This window comes from Bubalus kerabau, chromosome 11, assembly GCF_029407905.1.
Source record: "Bubalus kerabau isolate K-KA32 ecotype Philippines breed swamp buffalo chromosome 11, PCC_UOA_SB_1v2, whole genome shotgun sequence".
In the NCBI taxonomy this organism is placed as follows: Eukaryota; Metazoa; Chordata; class Mammalia; order Artiodactyla; family Bovidae; genus Bubalus; species Bubalus kerabau.
This window is the reverse complement of record NC_073634.1, coordinates 53209357-53235817: the sequence shown is the minus strand read 5'-3', so window position 1 is coordinate 53235817 and position 26461 is coordinate 53209357. Positions and strand designations below refer to the sequence as shown.

At 39.2% G+C, this 26461-nt stretch overlaps 1 protein-coding gene across 1 annotated transcript in view; it reads left to right on the top strand.

Annotated features, from left to right (window-relative positions):
* DNAH6 (dynein axonemal heavy chain 6) overlaps positions 1 to 26461 on the top strand; it is a 279939-nt gene that overhangs the window by 33344 nt on the left and 220134 nt on the right. The window contains exons 6-12 of the mRNA XM_055540370.1: positions 1364 to 1498; positions 1585 to 1705; positions 2551 to 2665; positions 4818 to 4986; positions 6244 to 6360; positions 13752 to 13952; positions 24276 to 24396. Of these exons, the coding sequence (XP_055396345.1) occupies positions 1364 to 1498; positions 1585 to 1705; positions 2551 to 2665; positions 4818 to 4986; positions 6244 to 6360; positions 13752 to 13952; positions 24276 to 24396 (979 nt within the window). The remainder of the gene's footprint in view (positions 1 to 1363; positions 1499 to 1584; positions 1706 to 2550; positions 2666 to 4817; positions 4987 to 6243; positions 6361 to 13751; positions 13953 to 24275; positions 24397 to 26461) is intronic.

Below are 26461 nucleotides of genomic sequence, written 5' to 3'. Positions count from 1 at the left end.
AAAACACCTTCCGTCTCTCTTACATTCACAACAACTTTCACTTTTGTCCTTTATGCTGATAGCCAGATATTTAAGTTAAGCCAAAGTAATTTCTCAGATTTTATATATATATATATATATATATATATATATCCCCCAAATTCCCACTGTCAAACTCTCACTTTTTGGCAGACCATCAATACCAGTTTTGCTGTCCACCTGGATCCTAGCTCTTTATCCCTTTACCAACAGAACTTATATTTTTGGTTCAAGGACTTTTTCTCCACAGTACACTGGACTTTCTTACTTTTGCTGCCCAATTTTGATCACAGTCTCGTTTCTACTCCTGTTTTCATATTAATTCATTTAATACTTCTTATTTCAACTCAGAGACATAACCTGTAAACTTCTACTTCTTTTTTAAATTGAATTATAGTTGATTTACAATATTGTATTTTGCTTCTTTTTATCATGAAAATTCCTCCATGAAATGAATCTTAGGGGCTACATGACTTCCTAGATGTTTTCTCAAATAAATCTCTTCACTGAGGACTCTACTAATTGTAACTTCCTTTTATTTGTACTTAGAATAAATAATTAAAACACTATTTCATGAGGTCTAAATGACTATTGTTTGTCCTGTTTTAGAAACTCCTGGAAAGGAGTCCAAGAGTGTGCTGTATATAATACTTAAACCAGCATCACATATAAGTAAATTAAACTTTTAAAAAAGATAATGTATCTGCTCCTCCTCTGATTAGATTAGAAGTGAGCAGGAATGACCTAGAAACAATCTTGGAACATATGCCTTCAAAGTCAACATCCTAGAACCCAGATTTATGATGATGGCATAGCAGAAGATTAAGTTACATTATATGACATTATTCCACAAATAATCTGCATTGCAAAATAGATTCTTAATAGTGACTGTTACCCACTGAAATTGTAGAGTTAAATTTGTCTTTGTTCTATATCATACCCTCTTAGATCAATGGATGGGCACCTCCATTATCATGGTGACTGGACATTGTAAAGTCCTCAGGAACACTAAGAATCTTTTACTAGCTGTTAGTCAAACCTAGTGAAATTTAAGATATGGCCCACTGCTCTGTTTCTTGCCCTCAACTTTATAACTAAAGCATGTGTATTCAAAATGAAAAGAAAGGAATTCAGACAAATTGAAAATGATAATTCAAAAAATACTTCCAGAACAGAATTTCAGAAGTATCCCTTTTTAATGTATGTTCTTTGTAGTTGTAGCTGAAATTAACATATAGAACTATTTATTTTTCTTAATTCCCATTCTTGCTTTCCAAATATTTTATACCTTAAAATTTCAGCTTTTTTTTAAACTAAACAATGATAATTTTTTATTTTCATTCAGTATTTGCGACCAGCTCTCCTTAAAATAAATGAATTGTGTTATCAATTGAGTTTTATGGGACTATGTTCTATTGAAAAATATCATACCTACACCCTGCAAGAATTTAAAGCTGCACAAGTTGTACGGGTAGGAGAGGTGAGAAAATTGTCTATCATTTTCAAGAGTTTTCCCTATTTTTGATACTTTGGTGCCACTAATGATATATATTCATCAATGTCTAGGTGACAGAACGCCTAGAAGAATTTCGAAACGAGGCAAAAGATGTGGTCAGAAAAGCTTGTCGAGTTGCTCTACGTGCTGCAGGATTTATTCCTGATGACTGTACACGTGAATCTTCTGAGGGTATGAAAGGGAAAGAATGCCACTGGACTGGAAGTGGTGGCTTTCTGAAATGTTAACTTGTTTTCTTTCTACTTTTCTTAAGTTTAAACTGCCGTTGTTTAGTTGCTAAGTCATGTCTGACTCTTTTACAACCCCATGGACTGTAGCCCACCAGGCTCCTCTTTCATGGGATTTCCCAAGCAAGAATACTGCAGTGAATTGCCATTTCCTTCTCCAGATCTTCCCAACCCAGAGATCAAACCCACGTCTCCTGCATTGCAGGCAGATTCTTTACCACTGAGGCACCTGGGAAGCCCTAAGTTTAAAATAATGATCCTATATTTCAGTTATCCCAAACATTGCTTGATAGATTACAAATTCATTGTATATTTTAAAGTGGGGAAAAACATGTAAATACTGAATCTTTCTTGCATTACCCCTGCTTATGTATGGTATTTCTAAACTGGTTTACAGAACCTTTCTTTCACAAGCATTTTATAGTTGACTCAGGGTCTCTCTGCTTAAATGTATGTCCAACCTATTAGTATAGACAATCTCAGGACTGGCCCCACCTGGCAGGAAGGCTAAAGGAAAATTTTATGCAGGCAGAAAAGAAGAGTAAAAGTGTTCCTAAAAACCAGATCCTATTAAAAGGGATGTTAGTAAGCTGTCTAGCATCTTTTGTTGAATTGAAATCCTTTGATGTGGAATTTGTTTGAATAACTGGGTTATTTCCTGGCATCTGAAATATCTCATGAACCAAAGCATTTTATAAGTTTTGAATTTTACTTGTCTCTTAATCCATATTGAAAGAAATGAGATTTTTACAGAAAGATTCTTGTTACTGCCTCTTCCGTTGTTCATAGGTCATTTTAAAATGCCAGAAAGCGGAAGTCTCATTGAATTGCCTACAGGAGACGCTGAGAAAATGACGTACACAGAGCAGGCCAGCAAAAGACATCACTGCATGAGGCTGACATGGTAAATGGTTATTCTTTCTTTCAAGAAAAACTAGAGCTTCCATCCTTCTCAGGTTTCATTAAAAGTCAAAGCCTTTGGGACTTCCCTAGTGATCCACTGGTTAAGACTCCACACTCCCAATACAAAGGGTGAGGGTTTGATCTCTGGTTGGAGAACTGAGATCCCACATGCCACACAGCACAGCAAAAAAAAAAAAAAAAAAACAACTTTTAAAGTTAAAGCCTTTATCACAGGATTTGCTAGTAGTAATGAGGGATTGGGGGACCTGGTAACCTGAATGAAGGCCCCAGAAACCCACCCCTCCAGCTGCCACCCAGCAAAGCATCCAAAGAGAGTGGTGGGTATGTCCAAGGGCCAAGAACTCCTCATTGATCTCTAAGGTTTTGTTTCCCTCTGGCCCAGTCAGGAGTATCAGGCAGATGATAGTAATAAGCCAGGCACATAGAGATTTGGAGTCTTCTCCAGTGGATCTGACAGTAAAGAATCTGCCTATAATGCAGGAGACCCGGGTTCAATACCTGGTTGGAAAGATACCCTGGAGAAAGAAGTGGTAATCCACTGCAGTATTCCTGCCTGGAGAATTCCATGGACAGAGGAGCCTGACGGGCTACAGTCTATAGGCTGCAAAGATTTGGACACAACTGAGCGACTGACACTTTGACTTTCCAGTGATCTGGAGGGCCTGCTCCACCTGTCTTGGTCCCTAAAGAATTACAGGCAGCTGTGCGGCCCCACCAAGTTCCACTGCCTTTCTGAGTCAGGTTTTGTCACCAGGAGACCAGGGAAGAAAGTCTGCCTTCCAGACTCCACCAGGACCTTCCACCTGCTTGAAGTGAAGTGAAAGTGAAAGTCACTCAGTCATGTCCGACTCTTTGCGACCCCATGGACTATATAGTCCATGGAATTCACCAGGCCAGAATACTGGAGTGGGTAGCCTTTCCCCTCTCTAAGGGATCTTCCCAACCCAGGGATCAAACCTAGGTCTCCTGCACTGCGGGTGGATTCTTTACCAGCTGAACCACAAGGGAAGCCCAAGAACACTGGAGTGGGTAGCCTATCCCTTCGCCAGCAGATCTTCCAAACCCAGGAATCAAACCAAGGTCTTCTGCATTGCAGGCGGATGGATCCTTTACCAACTGAGCTATGATCCACCTGCTTACCCAGCTGGATTCTGCATCATTCTAAAACCTCATCACTGCAAGTAACCCTTGAAAACAAAATAATCAAATATTACCTGAAGAGTGTATGTGGCACTAGAAAACACTGATGACTGTTACTCTGTGCTCACTAACTTGGTCCAACTTTTATAGCTATTTGATTAACCTTAATTGTGTCCCAGTCCTGGTGGCTGAGATGGTAAAGAAACTGCCTGCAATGCGGGAGACCCAGGTTTGATCCCTGGGTCAGGAAGATCCCCTGGAGAAGGCAATGGCTACCCACTCCAGTATTCTTACCTGGAGAATTCCCTGACCAGAGGAACCTGGTGGGCTACAATCCATGGAGTTGCAAAGAGTCGGACACAACTGAGCGACTAACACTTAAATGTGAGATAATCGAATAATAATGCTTGTATTGCAACAGAAAGCAGTGAAGCAGTCCCTGAGACTATTATCATAGGCTAGAGGCACCTTAGGCTCCCCTTAAGCAGAATAAAAAGTTATTCCTAGTGCCTTGCTGACTCAGTTTGCATTCTAAGCACTCAAGTAGGGAAGCATTAAATTTTCATCTTTGGTTTAGCAGTTGCTGTCCAGCAACAATTACTGAATAGCAAAGATTTCATTACCATTAGAGTGTAAGTCACAGATGTGTATTTACTAATTTCTTCTTTAAAGCATCTTAAAAAAAAACCTCTTATGGCCCCTTTGGCTAGATGAGCTATGTGCTTTTTTTCATAACTATATTTCTCACTAAATATCCTATGGAATGGCTAGAACGTCTAGCTAAATTGATGCTATATATTTGAGTATATTTGTGTTTTAGAGTGAAGAATGTCTAAGACAACTCTTCTGGACAGTAAATCCCTGATATCACAAAATAAATAGAAAGTCAAAGAGAAATTATATTTTAAAATTTAAATACTTGCTTTAGAGTCACTTTCAAAAATATGTAGTGAGTATAGAAAACTGAAGCTGTGTTTTTTTTTCTTTTCAAGTTTTATTCGTCTAAATGACTATCTAATTGAGAATACAATGCACGTCCTAACAGTAAATTCTGCTAGCTCTCTTTTGAATTACCTCACTGACAAATTAAAACGAACACCTTCAGCAGATATCATTCAGAAATGGATTACAGAAGAGAAACCTGAAGTCACTGATAAAAAGGTAAATTCAGATACAATTAAAAAAATTCACTGGGCAACATTCATTGAGAAGTGCTTGGTATACTCTATGAATTATGCTATATTTTGTGTACTGGAAAAAGTAGGAGAAATGCTTAGAGGATTTCACAGTATAAACAGTCTACTATGCACATACGGAATGGAAGAATGAAAATCAGCATATCAGCAAGTATCTAATAGCAGAGAAAACATCCATGTGCTGAATATTGCAGTCAGTCTCACAGGCATTTGTTAAAGGTTCCTCATGCGTTCACTCCATAAATATTCCTTAAGTATCTACTGTGTACCAACCCCTATGCTCAGTGTTGGGTACAGAGTGATGAAAAGCATAGACAGAATACTTGCCCCCAAGAAGCTTATAGTTCAGGGGTCATTGTGAGCATGGACTGGCAGAGAAGCAGGTAAAGTGGTATAAATGAAAGAGATAAACAATGGTTTTAGAGGCAAGAAGAAGAAACTCATGGGAGCAAACCTTGGTGCTTTCAGTGCATAACCCCTTGGGAGGATGTTGATCTTAGAAACAAAGTAATTTGAGATGTTTGAGATTAAATAGTACAAATGAATAGTAGCAATGCATTCTAGAGAGAAGATATGTTATCTGTTATCCCAATAAACTTTCCCCTAGTCGATCCTGGATTATGGCGCCATCAGTTCAATTCAGTTGCTCTGTTGTGTCTGACTCTTTGCGACCCCATGAACTGCAGCATGCCAGGCTTCCCTGCCCATCACCAACCCATGGAGCTTACTCAAACTCATGTCCATTGAGTTGGTGATGCCATCCAACATTTTATCCTCTGTCGTCCCCTTCTCCTCCTGCTTTCAATCTTTCCCAGCATCAGGGTCTTTTCCAGTGAGTCAGTTCTTCGTATCAGGTGGCCAAAGTATTGGAGCTTCAGCTTCAGCATTAGTCTTTCCAGTGAATATTCAGGACTGATTTCCTTTAGGATTGACTGGTTTGATCTCCTTGCAGCCCAAGGGACTCTCAAGAGTCTTCTCCAACACCACAGTTCAAAAGCATCAATTCTTTGGCATTCAGCTTTCTTTATGGTCCAACTCTCACAGCCAGTATGAAAAGGCAAAAAGATATGAAATCTTTTAGGTGCCATACCAGGTACCTAAAAACACAGCAAAACATGTTTATCTGGTTTCATCAAGCTTCCTACCTCCATATCTCACACAACTTAATGACTAACCAACAACAACTTATATCTTTATAACACTGCACATGTGCTCATTGCAGGGGGCTCCTGTGTTGGAGAAGCAGGAAGAAGATGAGTCTCTCGTTCCGATGTTTCTCACAGAACTGATTTTGACAGTCCAGTCACTGCTCTTTGAGCCTTCTTTGGAAGATTTTCTGGTATGTGTTTCCTCCCTTAACATCTGTGTATAAATAACGTCTTGGAAAATGAAGCAGTTGTTCTACTGTTAAATGATTAGCAGGTTCACTATTGTCACTTCTCCAAAAGGATCGTAATAAAAAGACAGAGCACTGGTTCTGTGCACAGCATGGCTTCTACATAAAAGGTATCTGAAAGTTTAGCACGTTTTCTTTCATTTGAGACAGATTAGGGGGTTGATGGGGTATACTATCAGAAGAATATAGTCTGTATATGAATTCAGAGGACTTCGCTGGTGGCTCAGATGTTAAAGCGTCTGCCTACAATGTGGGAGACCTGGGTTCTATCCCTGGGTTGGCAGATCCTCTGGAGAAGGAAATGGCAACCTACTCCAGTACTCTTGCCTAGAAAATCCCACAGAGAAGCCTGATAGGCTACAGTCCATGGGGTCGCAAAGTCGGACACAACTGAGCAACTTCACTCACTCACTCATAGGCATCCTTCTAATGTGAGTCCAAGAAATCACTGTTGTAAATACTATTTTGAAATCTTTTTTTAAATATGTCACATTTAAGAGGATTTTATTGTTTTGGTATCTATTTTTAATTTTTTAATTAGAGGATAATTGCTTTATAATATTGTATTGTTTTCTTCCATGCATCCAGTTTTTGCTATGCTATGCAGTCAATTGCCACTAGTTTGGCCACTTAAAGCAATAGCCGCTTATTACCTCCTTCTCTGTGGGTCAGGAGTCTGGGCACCTTTTAGTGCCTTCTCTGCTTCAGGGCCTCTCCAGGCTGCCCTTTGGGTGTTGTCTGGACTGAGGTTTCCTCCGAGGCTTTACTGGAGAAGGATCCACTTCCAGTTTCCCTCAAGTTGTTGTGAAAATTCATCTCTAAGCCCTGGTTCATCTTCATCTCTGAAGTCCCTGGTTTCCTGAGGGAAGTCAGCTGAGAACCATCCAGTTACAATATGTCTGTCTGCTTCTTCAAGACCAGCTGGAGAATGTCCTTTGAGAAGGGCCCAATCTCTCTTTTAAGAACTTTCACTTGATTCAATCAGGTCTACCATGGATCATCACATCCTTTCTTTTTAAAATACGTCTATTTATTTATGTATGGATATTTGGTTGCGCTGGGTCTTCATTACTGCATGCAGGCTTTCTCTAGTTGTGGTGGGCAGAGGCTACACTCTAACTGTGGTGTGTTTGCTTCCCATTACCATGGCTTCTCTTGTTGCAGAGCACAGGCTCTAGGGCTTGCGGGCTTCAGTAGTTGGAGCACGCGGGTTCAGTGGTTGCAGCACATGGGCATAGTTGCCTCATAGCATGTAGAATCTTCTCAGACCAGGGATTGAACCAGTATCCCTGCATTGGCAGGCAGATTCTTAACCACTGGATGATGAGGGAAGTCCCATCACATTCTTGATTAACTCACAGTCAATTATGTCTGCAAAGTCCCTTTGTCTTTCCCTATAATGTAACCTCATCATGACTGTGGCATCCATCATGTTCACAGATACTGCCCATACCCAAGAGAAGGGGATTATACAGGGCATGTAAACCAGGGAGGGTGGATTCTGGAAGACATTTTAGAGTTCTGCTTTCCTCCCTCAGGTACAAGCACAGATTAATAGACCAATCAGAGACTATATTTCCTGTCCTTAGCTGGTGTACTGTGGTGCAAAAGCACTAGTAATCAGGATCTCTAGATTCTAGTCTTGGCTTTTCAATTAGTAAGCTCTTTGACCTTGGGGAAACCACTTACCTCTCTGAGGCTCAGTACATGCATCTGTGAAATAAGGAGTTAGGTGAGTTTTAATGTTGCTTCCTCTTCCAACAATTTTTGATTCTGTAATTTATGAGATCATCAGGCTTGTTTAGGATATTTACAAGAATGAGCAGCCTGCTGAGGTCCCTATGGTTGGACTCTCTCTCAGGAGTTCCCAATAAGAGAGGCACTGGATTTTCATGCCCTTTCCAGGCCAGAATATTCATAGCCTTAACATGGAAGACAGAGTACAGGAGATAACACAAGAAAGCTCTCTCCAACTAGCAGCTGGCTATTCTCCTTAAGCACCAAGGGATAGGCCTTGAAAACCTCAAGTTTTAACACTTAACTGAGTGTTAGTCAGTCATTCGTGTCCAGCTCTTTGAAGCCCCATGGACTGTAGCCTTCCAGGCTCCTCTGTCCATGGAATTCTCCAGGCAAGCATACTGGAGTGGATAGCCTTTTCTGGATCTTCCCAACCCAGGGACTGAACCTGGGTCTTCTGCATTACAGGTGGATTCTTTACCATCTGAGCCACCAGGGAAGCCCAACACGAGTATTTTTAATTCCTAGATAAGTCGTAGGCTAAGCACGTTCATATGCTCACACCACACATAAGATTTTGCTTCATGTAGCCCCAGATTAGCCAATGGCAGTATAAACAGGACTGTCAATCATGAATTTTCTATTTTTTTTCTCACTCTTATTTTGCTCATTAGTCTTAGCATTTCAAACATGTATATACACATAGAACTTCATCTAAAGGAAAAATTATATACTTAAGTCTTGACATCTGATGTTGTTCTTGCTTGGATTAAATAACTATGGTCTCCTACTACTTAATCCAAATACTTGATCCAAAAGATGATGCTGTGAAAGTGCTGCACTCAGTATGCCAGCAAATTTGGAAAACTCAGCAGTGGCCACAGGACTGGAAAAGGTCAGTTTTCATTCCAATCCCAAAGAAAAGCAATGCCAAAGAATGCTCAAATGACCACACAATTGCACTCATCTCACACACTAGTAAAGTAATGCTCAAAATTCTCCAAGCCCGGCTTCAACAATACATGAACCATGAACTTCCAGATGTTCAAGCTGGCTTTAGAAAAGGCAGAGGAACCAGAAATCAAATTGCCAACATCCGCTGGATCACCAAAAAAGCAAGAGTTCTTATTTCTGCTTTATTGACTATGCCAAAACCTTAGACTGTGTGGATCACAATAAACTGTGGAAAATTCTGAAAGAGATGGGAATACCAGGCCACCTGACCTACTTTTTGAGAAATCTGCATGCAGGTCAGGAAGCAACAGTTAGAACTGAAAATGGAACAATAGGTTGGTTCCAAATAGGAAAAGGAGTACATCAAGACTGTATACTGTCACCCTGCTTGTTTAATTTATATTCAGAGTACATCCTGAGAAATCCTGGGCTGGATGAAGCAAGCTGGAATCAAGATTGCTGGGAAAAATTATCAATAACCTCAGATATGCAAATGACACCACCCTTATGGCAGAAAGCTAAGAAGAAGTAAAGAGCCTCTTGATGAAAGTGAAAGAGGAGAGTGAAAAAGTTGGCTTAAAGCTCAACATTGAGAAAACTAAGATCATGGAATCTGGTCCCATCACTTGGGGCAAATAGATGGAGAAACAGTGTCAGGCTTTATTTTGGGGGGCTCCAAAATCACTGCAGATGGTGACTGCAGTCATGAAACTAAAAGACGCTTACTCCTTGGAAGAAAAGTTATAACCAACCTAGTCTGCTAAGTCACTTCAGTTGTGTCCGACTCTGTGCGACCCCATAGACGGGAGCCCAGCAGGCTCCCCTGTCCCTGGAATTCTCCAGGCAATAACACTGGAGTGGGTTGCCATTTCCTTCTCCAATGCATGAAAGTAAAAAGTCAAAGTGAAGTCACTCAGTCGTATCCGACACTCAGCGACCCCATGGACTGCAGCCTTCCAGGCTCCTCAATCCATGGGATTTTCCAGGCAAGAGTACTGGAGTGGGGTGCCATTGCCTTCTCCAAACCAACCTAGACAACATATTAAAAAGCAGAGACATTACTTTCCCAACAAAGGTCTGTCTAGTCAAGGCTGTGGTTTTTCCAGTGGTCATGTATGGATGTGAGAGTTGGACTATAAAGAAAGCTGAGGGCTGAAGAATTGATGCTTTTGAAGTGTGGTGTTGGAGAAGACTCTTGAGAGTCCCTTGAACAGCAAGGCAATCCAACCGGTCCCTCCTAAAGGGAATCAGTCCTGAATATTCACTGGAAGTACTGATGTTGAAGCTGAAACTCCAATACTTCAGCCATCTGATGAGAAGAGCTGACTCATTTGAAAAGACCCTGATGCTGGGAAAGATTGAAGGCAGGAGGAGAAGGGGATGACAGGATGAGATGGTTGGATGGCATCACCGACTCAATGGACATGAGTTTGAGTAAGCTCTGGGAGTTGGTGATGGACAGGGAGACCTGGCATGCTGCAGTCCACGGGATTGCAAAGAGTCGGACACGACTGAGAGACTGAACTGAACTGAACTGAATACTTGATCTAACACACATTTTTCAGTTCTTTCCTGTTCCTGTTGTGTTTAACAGACCTCTGATTGCATATGACTCTTATTTACTGCTCCCACCTCTGGAAATAGACTCCCCCTTGGTTAAATTTCTCTTGGTTTTACTCCTGTGGCAACATCTTTTCCTTTTCAGTCCTCTATTTTGGAGCATCTTTTTTGTCTGAGCTTTGACTGCTGTGATCCTTAAAGGCTCCCTCCTCCTCACATGCTATATATTCTTCCTGGGTGCTTGTGTCTGGGCCCATTGTTCTAACTACTGCTTCTAGAATGGCATCTTTATTTTTTATTTATTTTTTTTTAATTTTATTTTATTTTTAAACTTTACATAATTGTATTAGTTTTGCCAAATATCAAAATGAATCCGCCACAGGTATACATGTGTTCCCCATCCTGAACCCTCCTCCCTCCTCCCTCCCCATTCCATCCCTCTGGGTCATCCCAGTGCACCAGCCCCAAGCATCCAGTATCATGCATTGAACCTGGACTGGCAACTCGTTTCATACATGATATTTTACATGTTTCAATACCTAGAATGGCATCTTTAAATGTGTATTTCCATCCAGTACTTTTCTTCTAGGCTCCAGACTTAGAGCCATCTGGAAACCTCCACAGTTAAGTCCAACTCACCAAAACAAGGGCTTCCCAGGTGGTACAGAGGTAAAGAATCCACCTGCCAATGCAGAAGACACCAGAGATGCAGGTTTCATCCCTGAGTTAGGAAGATCCTCTGGAGGCGTAACTGGCAACCTGTTCCAGTGTGCTTGCTTGAAAAGTCTCATGGACAGAGGAGCCTGGCGGGCCACAGTCCAGGGCTCACAAAGAGTCAGACCCAATTAAGCGACCTAGCACACACACACCAACATTAATTAAACTTATCAACTTCTTCCAAAACTTACTTTTCCTTCTGTATTTGAATGCAAAGCAGTATCCAGATACCCAAGCCAGCAATCTAGGAGTCATCCTGTGCTAAGTCAATCAGTCGTGTCCGACTCCTGTGACCCCATGGGATGTAGTCCTCCAGGCTCCTCTGTTCATGGAATTTCCTAAGCAAGAATACTGGACTGGGTTGCTATTTCCTTCTCCAGTAGATCTTCCTCACCCAGGGTTCGAACTAGTGTCTCTGGTGTCTCCTGTACTGCAGGCAAATTCTTTACTCACTGAGCCATCAGGAAAGCCCTGATCTAGGATCTAGGAGTCATCCTAGATCCTCCCTTGCTCTTTGGGATCAAATCCTGTGTGTTGACCTTAGTTGCATCTCCCTTCAATGAGAACCCCATCCCTGCTGTGATAGTCTCTTCTACCTTCTAGTCCATTTCTACATTGCTGACTGCAAGATTATTTCATAGGCATATCTTATCATGTCACTTAAAATTAAATTTCTCCATTGTCTATAGTAGCATTTTCAAAGGATGCTCTATAAGATACTGATAGACATTCTAGGAGACAGGGTTGTAATATGCATTTACATATTAACAAATATGAAAACGTCTTTTTAACAGATCCAGAGGAAAATCCCATTTAGTTTTGCTTGATCTGAGGTTTCTTCCCAAACTTATCTGACCTTGGGACCCTTTTAACTCAGGGTAGTCCATGGTCACAATCTGGGGAATGCTGGGCCACCAGCTCAGCATCACTCACAAGCCTTTCATGAGGGGTTGACTGCTTCACAACTGCATTTAACCACACTGGCACTTATGCTGCAGCACAGGCCTGCTGCCCTCCTTGGGCCTCTCACATACAGTGACTTACAAGAACTCTACTTCCGTCTTGTATACTTGAGAAGCTCCTGTTCATCTTTTAAAGTTCATCTCAAGAAGTACCTTTTCTTTATATAGATAGACTTTTTATTTATTATAAATTAAAAATTGATTTGTGCTCGCTGAAGAGAATGTGAAAAACACAGAAAGACATTATTAGCAACATTGGTCATCCCATGTGCCACAAATAGAAATAACCTTTTAACATTTTTAGATGTTTTCTCCAATTTTGTTTTAGTATATACTGATATATACCAACAGACTTAACTGGCCATGAGATGTTACATATGCATTTTAAAATGGGATTTATACACCAGTTTCATCCTGCTGTCTCTTTTTTTTTAATAAGCTTTGTAACATTATATTATAAATTTTCACATGTCGTTCATTAATCAATCTTTGGAGACACCATTTTGAAAAGGTGCCTAATTTTCATTTGTATAAATATACTATAACTTAACCATTCTATTTTTGAACACTAAAGTATTTCTCTAATTAGCTTTTACTATAAGTATTGCTTCAGTGAGTGCCGTTCCACATGAATCATTGTTTACATACCTAATAGTTCTCTAAAGATAGATAGCTAGAATGGAAATTAGTGCTCAAAGAATATGAACTTTTACTGATTGCCTGCTAGTCTGCCATGTCTGACTCTGTAACCCCATGGACCATAGCCTGGCAGGTCCCTCCGACCATGGAATTCTCCAGGCAAGAATACTGGAGTGAGTTGCCATGCCCTTCTCCAAGGGATCTTCCTGACTTAGGGATCAAACTTGTGTCTCTTATGTCTCCTGCATTGGCAGACAGGTTCTTTCCCACTAACACCACTTGGCAAGCCCTGCTTCTGCTGCTGCTGCTCTTGCTAAGTTGCTTCAGTTGTGTCCAACTCTGTGCAACCCCATAGACGGCAGCCCACAAGGCTCCCCCGTTCCTGGGATTCTCCAGGCAAGAACACTGGAGTGGGTTGGCAAGCCCTAGCCACCCTTTAAACATTCCCTGATATTCTTAGGCCTAACTTGGCCTTCTTTCCCTTATGACTTTTCTGGGTTTTGTTCATATTTCAAATGAATACAATATATTCATCTTAATGTGTTGCAATTTTTTGCTTATCAGTTTCTTTCTCAATTAGAAAACATAGTTCCTAAAGACAGGGGCTGTGTCTTCTGATTTGTCATATACTTAGAGTCAATGTAGTACTTGGTATGGTTGAATGAATTATTCCTATTTATTTGAGTATTTTAGAAAATTCAAAAAATTTTATAAATATACCCATATATGTATTTACATTTTTGTTTGTGCTTTTCTCTCTAACAGGATGGTATTTCAGGTGCAATTAATCATTTCCAAAACACTGTGTTATCAGTTCCTAATCTCGTGCCTGATTCATATTTTGATGCTTTTACCAGCCCTTACATTAACAACAAAATGGAAGAAAAAACTTGTGGGTTTGGTCCAAGCTTATCAGCAGTATTTGATGATGATAAGAATTTTCACACAATTATCTTCCAAATAAAGGTATGTTTTCTTTTACTAAAGCCATTTTTACAATACTTTAAATTTTTAATTAACTGAGCAACATATTTTCTTCCTGTCTTATCTTTAAATTGAATGCTACTTAATCTCTAGATGGTTAAGAGATTTTTTTAAAGTCCTAGTATATCAAAGCACTGATGATAGGAAAGAAACGTAAAGGCACAGGCTATTCAAGATGGCATAACTTATAGGGGAGAAAATAAGGTTAAAAAAGGAAGAAGAGGCATTATTTGAACATTGAGTGGTACAGAAGAAATAAAGCAACTGATGAAAAGTTAAGGTCCTGCTAAACAAAAAAGAACCAAAAAATCAGAATATACGTGACTCCTCACAACCAGAAAATAAAATAAAGTAATCTGCACATTGCTACACTTATAAAATAGAATGCCTTTGAATTTTAAATCTTATAAATTACTCCAAATCCATGAACTGAATTTAAAAATATATTAAATACATGGGAAGTTACCATAAGGAAAAATCAGAAAAATGAAGATTTAAAAAGCTAATGAACATTCCTTCTCTTTCCCCTCAAAGCCATGAAACAAAAGCTATACTGTAAACTCAAGTATATAACGTCAAACACATATTCAAGCCTGAATATGTGCGAAATAACATATCAAAAATTTAAAATTTAAAATATAAATGGTATTGTTTTAAGACAAATTATCTTAGAAATGTAGACTAAATTTCATAGTGTCCAAAGGAGAATAAACTGAAACTAAAATTTAAAAGACAGGAAAACAACCAAGAGAATGAAAATAAACTAGTGTTTGTACATGTCCTCAGTTGCTCAGTTTCATACAACTCTTTGTGACCCTATTGACTGTAGCCCACCAGGCTCCTCTGTCTATGGAATGTTCCAGGCAAGAATACTGGAGTAGGTTGCCATTTACTACTCCAGGGGATCTTCCTGACCCAAGGAGAGAACCCACATCTCTTGTGTCTTCTTTATTGGCAGGAAGATTCTTTACCACTGTACAAGATATAAGAAAAAAACTGGTTAGAAAGAAAATAATCAAAATGGAAAACAGGCAAAGAAGAAATAATATACATATAATTGAAGTCTCTGAAGAAGAAAAATAAAACAAGGGGTAGAACAAGCACATAACTATAGTCCAAGAAAAGAAACTGTAAATCTATATACAGAGTACCTTGGAAAATTTACCTAGACCAATTAACTCTGAGATACATACTCTTGAAACTACTATCTTTTAAAGAAAAAAAAAAAATTTCCTCCAGGTCTCAAAGCAAAATAATAACATAACATATGGAACCAGCATCAGGCTTCTCAAAAATGACATATAAAGCAAGGTGATGATGGAACAGCACTTTTTAATGAAACTCAAGGGGAAAAAGTGTGATCAAGAATTTTTATCTAGATAAGCCAGTCCTTCAAGTAGCAAGGCCATAGAAAAAGTAGTTTTAGAAAGACAATGTGCCCTAAAGAACTTGACGCTGATCTGGAGTTTTTGTGGAACGAAGATGAGTTTCATCCAACCAAGAGATACCTGGTTAAAAGACTGATCTTTCTATTTGTAGATCCACATGTAAGGAGCTTGGAAGTTGCCACTTCATCCTAACAAGTAAAAAGCTGAACACATTGATTGAACAGACTGTTAATGGGTCTGGAAGAGAGGTGAGGGCATAGGGAAAACCACAGCCCTCAAGATTGGAGAGACAGAGAAATATATACAGGGAGTCATGGTTCTGAGAGCAGAGACTCATGGGCAGAAACCTCAGTGAAAACCAGTGCCAGGACGGGAAAACCAGAACTGTAATTGGTACTTTGTTGGAGGCTCAGTGTGAACAACTCAGAGTAAAACACTCCGGGGACCCAGTTATAGGAGACTCCCACAGTATTATGAAATTTACCTGCAGGATCTCAACCAGGTTCTCACAGTAAATATTAGAAAAAGATCTCCTCATGCTTCCAACAGGGAGAGGGGAAAAGGAATCATTTGAAATATATCAGAGCACTCTGTTCTTAACAAGGCCTGCCCTTAGAGGAAATTAGTTATCCAGAGTTCAATTTGCTAGTGTATTGTCGGGTCTTTACTGACTTGAGGGAAGGGAAATATACAACTCCAGCCTACTCTAGCCATCCTGTCCCACCTAAGGAGAGATGGGGGGAAAAAAACAAGAGACATTTATGATACTCACAGTCCAGAGGCACTGGCTCACTAAAAGACTGAGACCTAATCAAAGGATGAAGGTAAAATATATCCCCTTCCCTGACACGTATCATCCTCTAACTAAGGACCTATTAACAGCCATTCCTTTTACCAAGTATATCACATCCAGTTATCAAAAAAAGTTAACAAGGCATATTAAAAAGGGAAAAAATTAGAAGACAGAGCAAGTATCAGACCCAGACATGGCAGGGGTATTGGACATATCAGACCCAGAATTTAAAGCAACTATGATTAAATAATCATACAACTATGATTAATAGTCATTGGAGAAGAAAATGGCAACCCATTCCAGTATTCTTGCCTGGAGAATCCCATGGACAGAGGAGCTTGGCAGGCCATGGTCCATGGGGTTACAGAGAGTCGGACACAACTAAAGTGACTGAGCCTGCATGCATGATTAATAGAACAACTGTGATTAATAGAATGGGAAAGACTAGAGATCTCTTCAAGAAAGAGATACCAAGGGAACATTTCATGCAAAGAAGGGCACAATAAAGGACAGACATGGAATGGACCTAACAGAAGCAGAAGATATTAAGAATAGGTGGCAACAATACACAGAAGAACTGTACAAAGAAGATCTTCATGACCCAGATAACCACGATGGTATGATCACTCACCTAGAGCCAGACATCCTGGAATGGAAAGTGAAGTGGGCCTTAGGAAGCATCACTACAAACAAAGCTAGTGGAGGTGACAGAATTCCAGTTGAGCTCTTTCAAATCCTAAAAGATGATGCTGTGAAAATGCTGCACTCAATATGCCAGCAAATTTGGAAAACTCAGCAGTGGCCACAGGACTGGAAAAGGTCAGTTTTCATTCCAATCCTAAAGAAAGGCAATGCCAAAGTATGCTCAAATGACCGCACAATTGCACTCTAGTGCACTTTTAAATCTCACACACTAGTAAAATAGTGCTCAAAATTCTCCATGCCAGGCTTCAACAGTATGTGAGCCATGAACTTCCAGATGTTCAAGCTGGATTTAGAAAAGACAGAGGAACCAGAGGTCAAATTGCCAACATTCATTGGATCATCGAAAAAGCAAGAGAGCTCCAGAAAAAACATCTACTTCTGCTTTATTGACTCTGCCACAGCCTTTGACTGTGTGGATCACAATAAACTGTGGAAAATTCTGAAAGAGATAGGAATACCAGACCACCTGACTTGCCTTCTGAGAAATCTGTATGCAGGTTAAGAAGCAACAGTTAGAACTGGACATGGAACAACAGACTGGTTCCAAATCAGAAAAGGAGTACATCAAGGCTGTATACTGTCACCCTGCTTATTTAACTTCTATGCAGAGTACATCATGAGAAATGCTGGGCTGGATGAAGCACAAGCTGGAATCAAGATTGCCATGGAAAATATCAATAACCTCAAATATGCAAATGACACCACCCTTATGGCAGAAAGTGAAGAAGAACTAAAGAGCCTCTTGATGAAAGTGAAAGAGGAGAGTGAAAAAAGTTGGCTTAAAGCTCAACATTCAGAAAACTAAAATCATGGCATCTGGTCCCATCACTTCATGGCAAATAGATGGGGAGACAATGGAAACAGTGAGAGACTTTATTTTGGGGGGCTCCAAAATCACTTCAGATGGTGACTGCAGCCATGAAATTAAAAGACGCTTGCTCCTTGGAAGAAATGCTATGACTAACCTAGACAGCATATTGAAAAGCAGAGACATTACTTTGCCAACAAAGATCCATCTAGTCAAAGCTGTGGTTTTTCCAGTGAGAGGAGAAGGGGATGACAGAGGATAAGATAATTGGATGGCATCATTGACTGGATGGACGTGAGTTTGAGCAAGCTCCAGAAGTTGGTGATGGACAGGGAATCCTGGCATGCTGCAGTCCATGGGGTCACAAAGGGCTGGACATGACTGAGTGAACTGAACTGAACTGATGATTAATATGCTGAGGGCTCTAACAGATAAGACACACAGCATGCAAGAACAAATGGGCGGTGTAAGACAAAGAATTCAGAGAGATAAAATATGGAGTAGTGTTCAATATTGTAGAGGCAAATGTAACCATAAGAAAGCAAGACTTGTGGTCCCATGAGTCAGGGCTATAAATCTCTACAGACAGAATAGTACAGGAAACGCAAAAGGCAAAGAGATGCAATGAGACATAATTGGTACATAAACAAAATTACTGTGAACAGAAGTCTTTAACATGGAGCTTTCATTAGAAGACAGATCAAGTAGGAAAAATGTAAATTAGGATATAGAATTCTTAACTAACATAATAGTGATAAATAATAAGGAAATAACCATTGAAACAGAAGAAAAGAGGGATTTTTATCCAAGTAAAAATTTACTTATCTAAATAAATATGAAAACCTTGCAGACATTTATCCAAATAAATTTGAAAACTTAGATTAAATGGATAGTATTTTTAGGGAAACATGGGTATCTAAATTAACAGCACTGGAAATAGAAAGCTTACCAATATCCACAGAAACAGAGGAAGTTACTAAAGAAATACCTTGTAAAAAGCACCAGGCCCAAATGGGTTCACAGGGGAACTCACCAAAGACCATATATTCACAAAATACCATATATAAAGAGATCGACTCACCAAAGGCCATATATTCACAGTATCACATAAATTGTTCCAGAATACTGAAAATGCCTGGTGGAAAAATCTCCATTTGTAATAGCAACAAAGCAGGTAATATATTTAGGAATAAACCTAGTAAGAAATACTAAAAAAACCTATATAAGAGTATCTTTTAAGTTTTCTTAAACGCTTCTGGAAGACACAAAAATAGATAAATGTTCTTAGATGGAATGACTCAACATAATAAAGGCTTCTGTTCTCCCTAGGTTAATTTATAAATGTAATACAAATGCCAGTAAAATAATAATACTAATAAACTTATTGTAGAGATGTTAGGTTTATAGTAAAGCCTATAAGGAATAAGAGACATCCATGGAAGCTAGGAAAACCCTAAAAAAGAAAAGCTATTTGGGGTACTATTCTAGCCAAGTATTAAATATAAACTCTATAATTAACAGATTGTGGTGTTGGCACATGCATAGTTATCAGTCCAGTGAAATGGAATAAAAAGCCCAGAAATCACCTAAGTAACATGAAAATTTATTAACTATGGAGTGATTTCCAGGATATACTGTTAGGTGGAAAAATCAAATTAGACAAGAATATCTATAGTGTGCTACTTTTATGTCAGAAAATAGGGAGAAGGAAGAGATAAACCAGAAACTAAGGAAATTGTTTCCCTAGAGAAGACAGTGGGAATGGTGTAGACAGGATGGTGGGTTTGGAGTAGAAAAAATGAGAAGATTCGCACGTAGTTCTGAGCATACCTTTTAATATAGTCCAGTATAGTTCTTTAAAAATCTATGTGCTTCCCTAGTGGTAAAGAATCCATCTGCCAATGCAGGAGACGTGGGTTCGATCCCTGGCTCAGGAAGATCCCCTGGACAAGGAAACGGCACCCTACTCCAGTATTCTTGCCTGGGAAGTCCCATGGACAGAGGAGCCATGCAGGCTACAATCAGTGAGGTCACGAAAGAGTGGGACATAGCTTAGTGTCTAAACAACAACAGGAAAGCTATGAGAATGAGGAAACAAAATCTTAAAATAGAATGCATTAAAAAACAAATGAACTATTCTATATTTCAAATGAATAACCACACTGTGAGGAAGGGAAAAACACTAAAACAAGTAATTTTTAAATACAGTGTTTTCTCATTATCAGAGAAATGCAAATCAAAACCACAATGAGGTACCATTTCATGCCAGTCAGAATGGCTGCGATCCAAAAGTCTACAAGCAATAAATGCTGGAGAGGGTGTGGAGAAAAGGGAACCCTCTTACACTGTTAGTGGGAATGCAGACTAGTAGAGCCACTATGCAGACCAGTGTGGAGATTCCTTAAAAACTGGAAATAGAACTGCCATGCTGCTGCTGCTGCTGCTGCTGCTCCGCTTCAGTCACGTCCGACTCCGCGCGACCCCATAGACGGCAGCCCACCAGGCTCCCCCGTCCCTGGGATTCTCCAGGCAAGAACACTGGAGTGGGTTGCCATTTCCTTCTCCAATGCATGAAAGTGAAAAGTGAAAGTGAAGTCGCTCAGTCGTGTCCGACTCTAGCGACCCCATGGACTGCAGCCTACCAGGCTCCTCCATCCATGGGATCTTCTAGGCAAGAGTACTGGAGTGGGGTGCCATTATGACCCAGCAATCCCACTGCTGGGCATACACACTGAGGAAACCAGAATTGAAAGAGACATGTGTACCCCAATGTTCATCACAGCACTGTTTATAATAGCCAGGACATGGAAGCAACCTAGATGTCCATCAGCAGATGAATGGATAAGAAAGCTGTGGTACATATACACAATGGAATATTACTCAACCATTAAAAAGAATACATTTGAATCAGTTCTAATGAAGTGGATGAAACTGGAACCTATTATACAGAGTGAAGTAAGCCAGAAAGAAAAACACCAATACAGTACATTAACACATATATATGGAATTTAGAAAGAAGGTAACAATAATCCTGTATGCAAGACAGCAAAAGAGATACAGATATATTAAACAGTCTTTTGGACTCTGTGGGAGAGGGCGAGGGTGGGAAGATATGGGAAAATGGCATTGAAACATGTAAAATATCATATGTGAAACGAATCGCCAGTCCAGGTTTGATGCAGGATACAGGGTGCTCGGGGCTGGTACACTGGGATGACCCGGAGGAACGGGATGGGGAGGAAAGTGGGAGCGGGGTTCAATATGGGAAACACATGTACACTCATGGCAGATTCAAGTCAATGTATGGCAAGACCAATACAGTATTATAAAGTAAAATAAATAAATTAATTTTTAAAGTAAATTAATAAATTAAATCAAGGTCTTAAAAATAAATAAATAAATACAGTGTTTTGCCTATATACCCTTAAGCTAAAGATCACTGTAATTATAACAAATATTAGGTTCCAGTTAGTTTGTTTTTCACAGTGGTATTAGTGCATTAGCAATTCTGAAATGACTTTCTGTGTATTCTGTAGTTTAGCAAACAACTAAATATATTGTGGATAATGAAATGAGGTTACTCATCCTCAGAAAGGGAAGTACAAATATGGAAGAGAAAAGGCCAGAATGGTGTTATATTGAAAATGGAATTATGAACTCATGATTTTTAATTAATCAGTAGAAAGAGAACTATATATAGGGTTTTGTGTATGTATGTATATTTGTGGGGGGTGTGTGTGTGGGTGTATTTCTTGTTCTGCTCACTGAGATGGTCTGGAAGCAGTGACATCCTAATAGTGATGAGCACATTGAGTGTCCACACTTTGGTTTCTATGTATCATTCCAAAGCAAAAGATCCTTATCTCTGAAGAAACTGCTTATTCCTAGAACAAGGGAAGTACAAGAATAGCCCAGAGCATACTGTTGAACCAAAATATGAGTGAAAGTGAAAGCATTAATTGCTTAGTCATGTCTGACTCTTTGTGACACCATAGACTGTAGCCTGCCAGGCTCCTCTGTCAATGGAATTTTCCAGGCAAGAATACTGGAATGGGTTGCCATTTACTTTTCCAGGGGATCTTCCTGATCCAGGAATTGAACCAGGGTCTCCTTCATTGCAAGCAGATTCTTTACCATCTAGCCACCAGGAAAGCCCCTCCACCCTGACCCCTACACACACAAATAAGATGTCTAAGAACTAATGGAGACACACAGAAAAGATTAAAAAGCCAACTTGAAGGGTCTCTCTAGAACAATCTGACCATTAAAATAAGTAATGGTTATAACAGTGTTTGAAAATGAGAATACATAAGCATATTTTATGAGTAAATGAATGAATCGATGGAGTGAGAATGGAAAGCTATTCCTTACAGTAAAATGCCAACTAGTAAACGTAGAAGGAAAACCTAAAAAAAGACCACCGCTTTATAGCACTTTATCACCACTTCTATAGCAACCATAGAAATAGGTGAGAATCTCCAATGATTACTGAAATGGATATGCAAAGGTATAGTGAGAAAAAGCACTTTTATCTCAAAACATTTCTGCATAGGATATTTATTGATTTAAAGAGAGAAAATAGTACATTTACAGTGACAGACCTCACAGATACCACTTTAGTATGTTAACATCGCTAGTAATGGGACATATCAACATTATGTGCCTTTAAACATGATACATGGAGAACATACATCATTTCTGTCATATTATTGCCAAAGTATAACTGAATGTAAGCATTAAGAAATGTTACACAAACACACACACACACACGATACTCTTCAAAAAGGTAAAGATCATGAAAGACAAAGATTAAGAAACTGGTCCAGATTAAAGGACACCAAAGATATATGACAAGATACAATACCTGATCCTGGATAGGATAGTGGGCCGGGGGGGGGAAAAAAAGTTTTTTATTTTGCTATGAAAGACATTATTGGGAGAGATGGCAAAATTTGTGTGCTGCTGCTGCTGCTAAGTCGCTTCAGTCGTGTCCAACTCTGTGTGACCCCATAGATGGCAGCCCACCGGGCTCCCGTCCCTGGGATTCTCTAGGCAAGAACACTGGAGTGGGTTGCCATTTCCTTCTCCAGTGCATCAAAGTGAAAAGTGAAACTGAAGTCGCTCAGTCATGTTCAACTCTTCGCAACCCCATGTACTGTAGCCTACCAGGCTCCTCCATCCATGGGATTTCCCAGGCAAGAGTACTGGAGTAGGTTGCCATTGCCTTCTCCCAAAATTTGTATAAAGGTCTGTAATTAGATAATAGTATTAATATCAATGCTTATTTTCTGATTTAAGTCATTATATTAATATTATTGCAGTTTAAGAAAATATTTTTGTGTTTATTAAATAAACCCTGAAATATTTAGTGTTAGAAATATCTTGTGTCTGAAGCTTTCTTCCAAATGGTTCAGAATAAAATAATATATAGAGAGAAAGTCATAAAGCAAATGTGATATATTATTAAAATTTAAGGAATTCAGTGACCATAAATGGAATTCTTTGAACTATTCCAGCAACTATGCTGTGAGGTTTTAAAAATCATATTTGAACATGTTGGTGGAGCTTTCCATTTTGGGGTCACCCATTGTGTTTCTGTCTAACACTTGCATGATCATGTACCAGAGACACGATTAAATCTGCTCAAAGGAGATATACTTTGACATGGTATCTTCCCTTAAATTTTTAATGTAAAAAAATAAACAGCAGAAACATTCTGGAAGGTTATATACGAAGCTTATTGAAAGGAAATAAATGAACAAATATCTAAATATAGCCATCTAGGGTATGTACTATTGTTTGTAATTAAAATTTCTACCACTACCCACTAAGTATGTAAAGCAAGCATCTGAGCCACCTACCCTAGCATTGGTGTGTTGGGAATGAGCAATTCCATTGATCATCTCTAGTTTTCCTTGGGGCAAATTGCAGTCATTTGCAAGAAGTCTTAGTAGGAAATATTAAGAGAAGGCAGTGGAGTGTAGCCAGGGAGTAATAGGCCAAGATCAACAAGAAACAAGTCCTGACTGCCATTCGAAGGCATTATGATGCCATTGAACCATGATAATGTGTACTGACATGGTATTATAGGAAACGTCTTGTAGGGAAGTGGAGGTTTGCGCCAAGTTTAAGCAAAGTGACGGAAAGTATTTATTAGGGCAAATTCTGAAGACAGTTTGAAATAGGAGACTTGCCAGCATAGAGAATTTAATAATGAGATTAGGCAAGTAATTTTGCATATATGCTAAATGGTTTTGCCTTCACTCAAAAACACTTAAACCAAGATATAAAATTTGCAATTTGGAAAATAAGTAGACATTGTCTCTTGCCATATACCTACTAATGATGTATAAGTTCACCATGAAGCTAAAAAATTACAAGTTTACTTCTTTTTAATCATAAGGAACAATTCTTTGAAAGTCACATTTAAAGATGTATTTTTTTTTAAGTTTCATAAGAGAATTTATTAACTACCCTTTGTCATCAAGGATGGTACCTTTTCTCTCACTGGGTCACAGCATAGTGTGCATCTTCATTTTTTAGTTGTATAGAATTAAATTCTGCTCAGGAAAAATATAGTTTTGTTTGTTTTTATTTTATATAATGTTTAGGAAGCCATACAGGCAGCATTTGAATCTGCCCAATTATATGCAGCTACATTTGAAAAGTTTCAAATATTCTTCAAGGAAAATGAAAGTCTTGATTTACAAGATCTTAAACTTCAAGAACCTGGTAAGTTTTCATTTGTCCTTGCTAATTATATCTAAGAGTCATATCAAGCTTTATCATGGTCTGCTGCTGCTGCTGCTGCTAAGTCGCTTCAGTCGTGTCCAGCTCTGTGCGACCCCATAGACGGCAGCCCAGCAGGCTCCCCCGTCCCTGGGATTCTCCAGCCAAGAACACTGGAGTGGGCTGCCGTTTCCTTCTCCAATGCATGAAAGTGAAAAGTGAAAAGTGAAAGTGAAGTCGCTCAGTTGTGTCCTACTCTTCGCGACCCCGTGGACTGCAGCCTACCAGGCTCCTCCGTCCATGGGATTTTTATCATGGTCTAGGTTTCTGTTTTGTGGTGTGTGGTGACAGAGATGGTAGCCCAAAAGAGTTGGCCTGACAAAACACAAGTTTATTCATTTCTAGATTATTTTCTGTAGAACCACTTTTTTTCTTTAGTTTTACTGTTATGTTTTATTTCAGAATATTATGGGAAGGAATTCTTCCCCAAGAGCTTATCTTTTAGTATGAAGCTGTGCCAGTGCAAAGGTCATATAGCCTCTATATGGAAAGGAGTTGAAAGGAATGTTTTCCCCTCAGATTCCTTAAAAAATGTTTACATAGGTAACATGTATCTCAGGAATTCATTCTGTCTCAGGAATTCAAGTTATTCTATTTGTACAGCCTTATTGCAACCGGGTAGGTATGGATCGGCACCTTAGTCATGAGATTAGAACCATGGAGAAGTTATTTTATTAAACTTATTTTATTCAACCAAAGAAAATAAAATACAATGCCCAAGTGAAATTTCAGGCAAGAAAGTTTTCAAATGATTATGAAAATTAAGTATATAGCATTCATTATTACCATTTAAAAATGTGAAGCATATCATTTATGTTCTCTTTTTTGTTTGTTTCATTAACTGATTTCATTCTTTTTTTTCTCATGCACGAAAATGTTTACTCTGATACTTTGCCTAATGAATGAGCACTACTTTTTTTCTGTAAATTCTTGTGTTTTTCTTTCAATTCATTATTTTTATTACACTGAAGTATTTTAAAGTAAATTATACATGCCAGTCCCTAAATGAAATACTTCAATATGCATCTTCAAAAAGCATGTCCCTACAGAACCAAAATATTTTCACACCTGAAAAAAAATCTCTAAAATCAACATTTAGTCCGTATTCAGAATCTGCCAAATAAAGCAGTTTGCAGCTGGTTTGGCCCAGAATCTAATCCAAGAATAGACACTGTATTTACTTTTTATGTCTCTTAAGTTTTGAAAAGTTGAAACAGACCTTTTTTTCCAAAGCACTAACTTGCTCAAGAAACAAAAGTTGGGTTCTACTTAAGAAATTTAAAAAAAAATTAGACAAGTTCATTTCTACCGTTCTTCACCAACACTGTCACACTGAGACTTAGTGTGTGTTGAACTGAAGGGAACTGATCGGTACTATGGTGGCACCATGGTAACAGTAAGCTGTGGAGCCTGGCATTTCAGCATGAAATAGACTAATCCAAATAACCAGTTCTAACCATCTAGATCGTCTACTCACAGCCTTGAGCCAAGGCCTCTGAGTCTCCTGTTATCATGTTCCTCATGTTGGATAACTTTACTCCTTCACCAGTTACCTAACTGGATAAGGCCACCAAGCTCCCAGATTGCCCTTCATCTAGTCCTGCCTTGGCTTGTCCAATCCTGTCTCAATCTCCGAACCAGGGTATCATAGGTATTAGCCATTTGTTTTCTTGGAATCCTGAGTAGATTGGCCTGGACTCCTAAAAGTTGTTTTCTTCCTCTTTTAGGAATTTTCTGGTACTTTCTAAACCTCTGAACCCAGTTATTTCCCATTAGAATGTAGCTTTGCCCCTTGGATACCATGCCTTGCCTGTTATACCATATTCCCTCAAATTACTATAACACTGCCTACGACATATTGTGCTCAGATGCCCAGTCATGTCCAACTCTTTGTGATTCCATGGACTGTAGCCCTCCAAGTTCTGTCCATGAGATTTCCCAGGCAAGAATTCTAGAGCAGATTGCCATTTCCTCTTCCAGAGGGATCTTCCCCACCCGGGGACTGAAC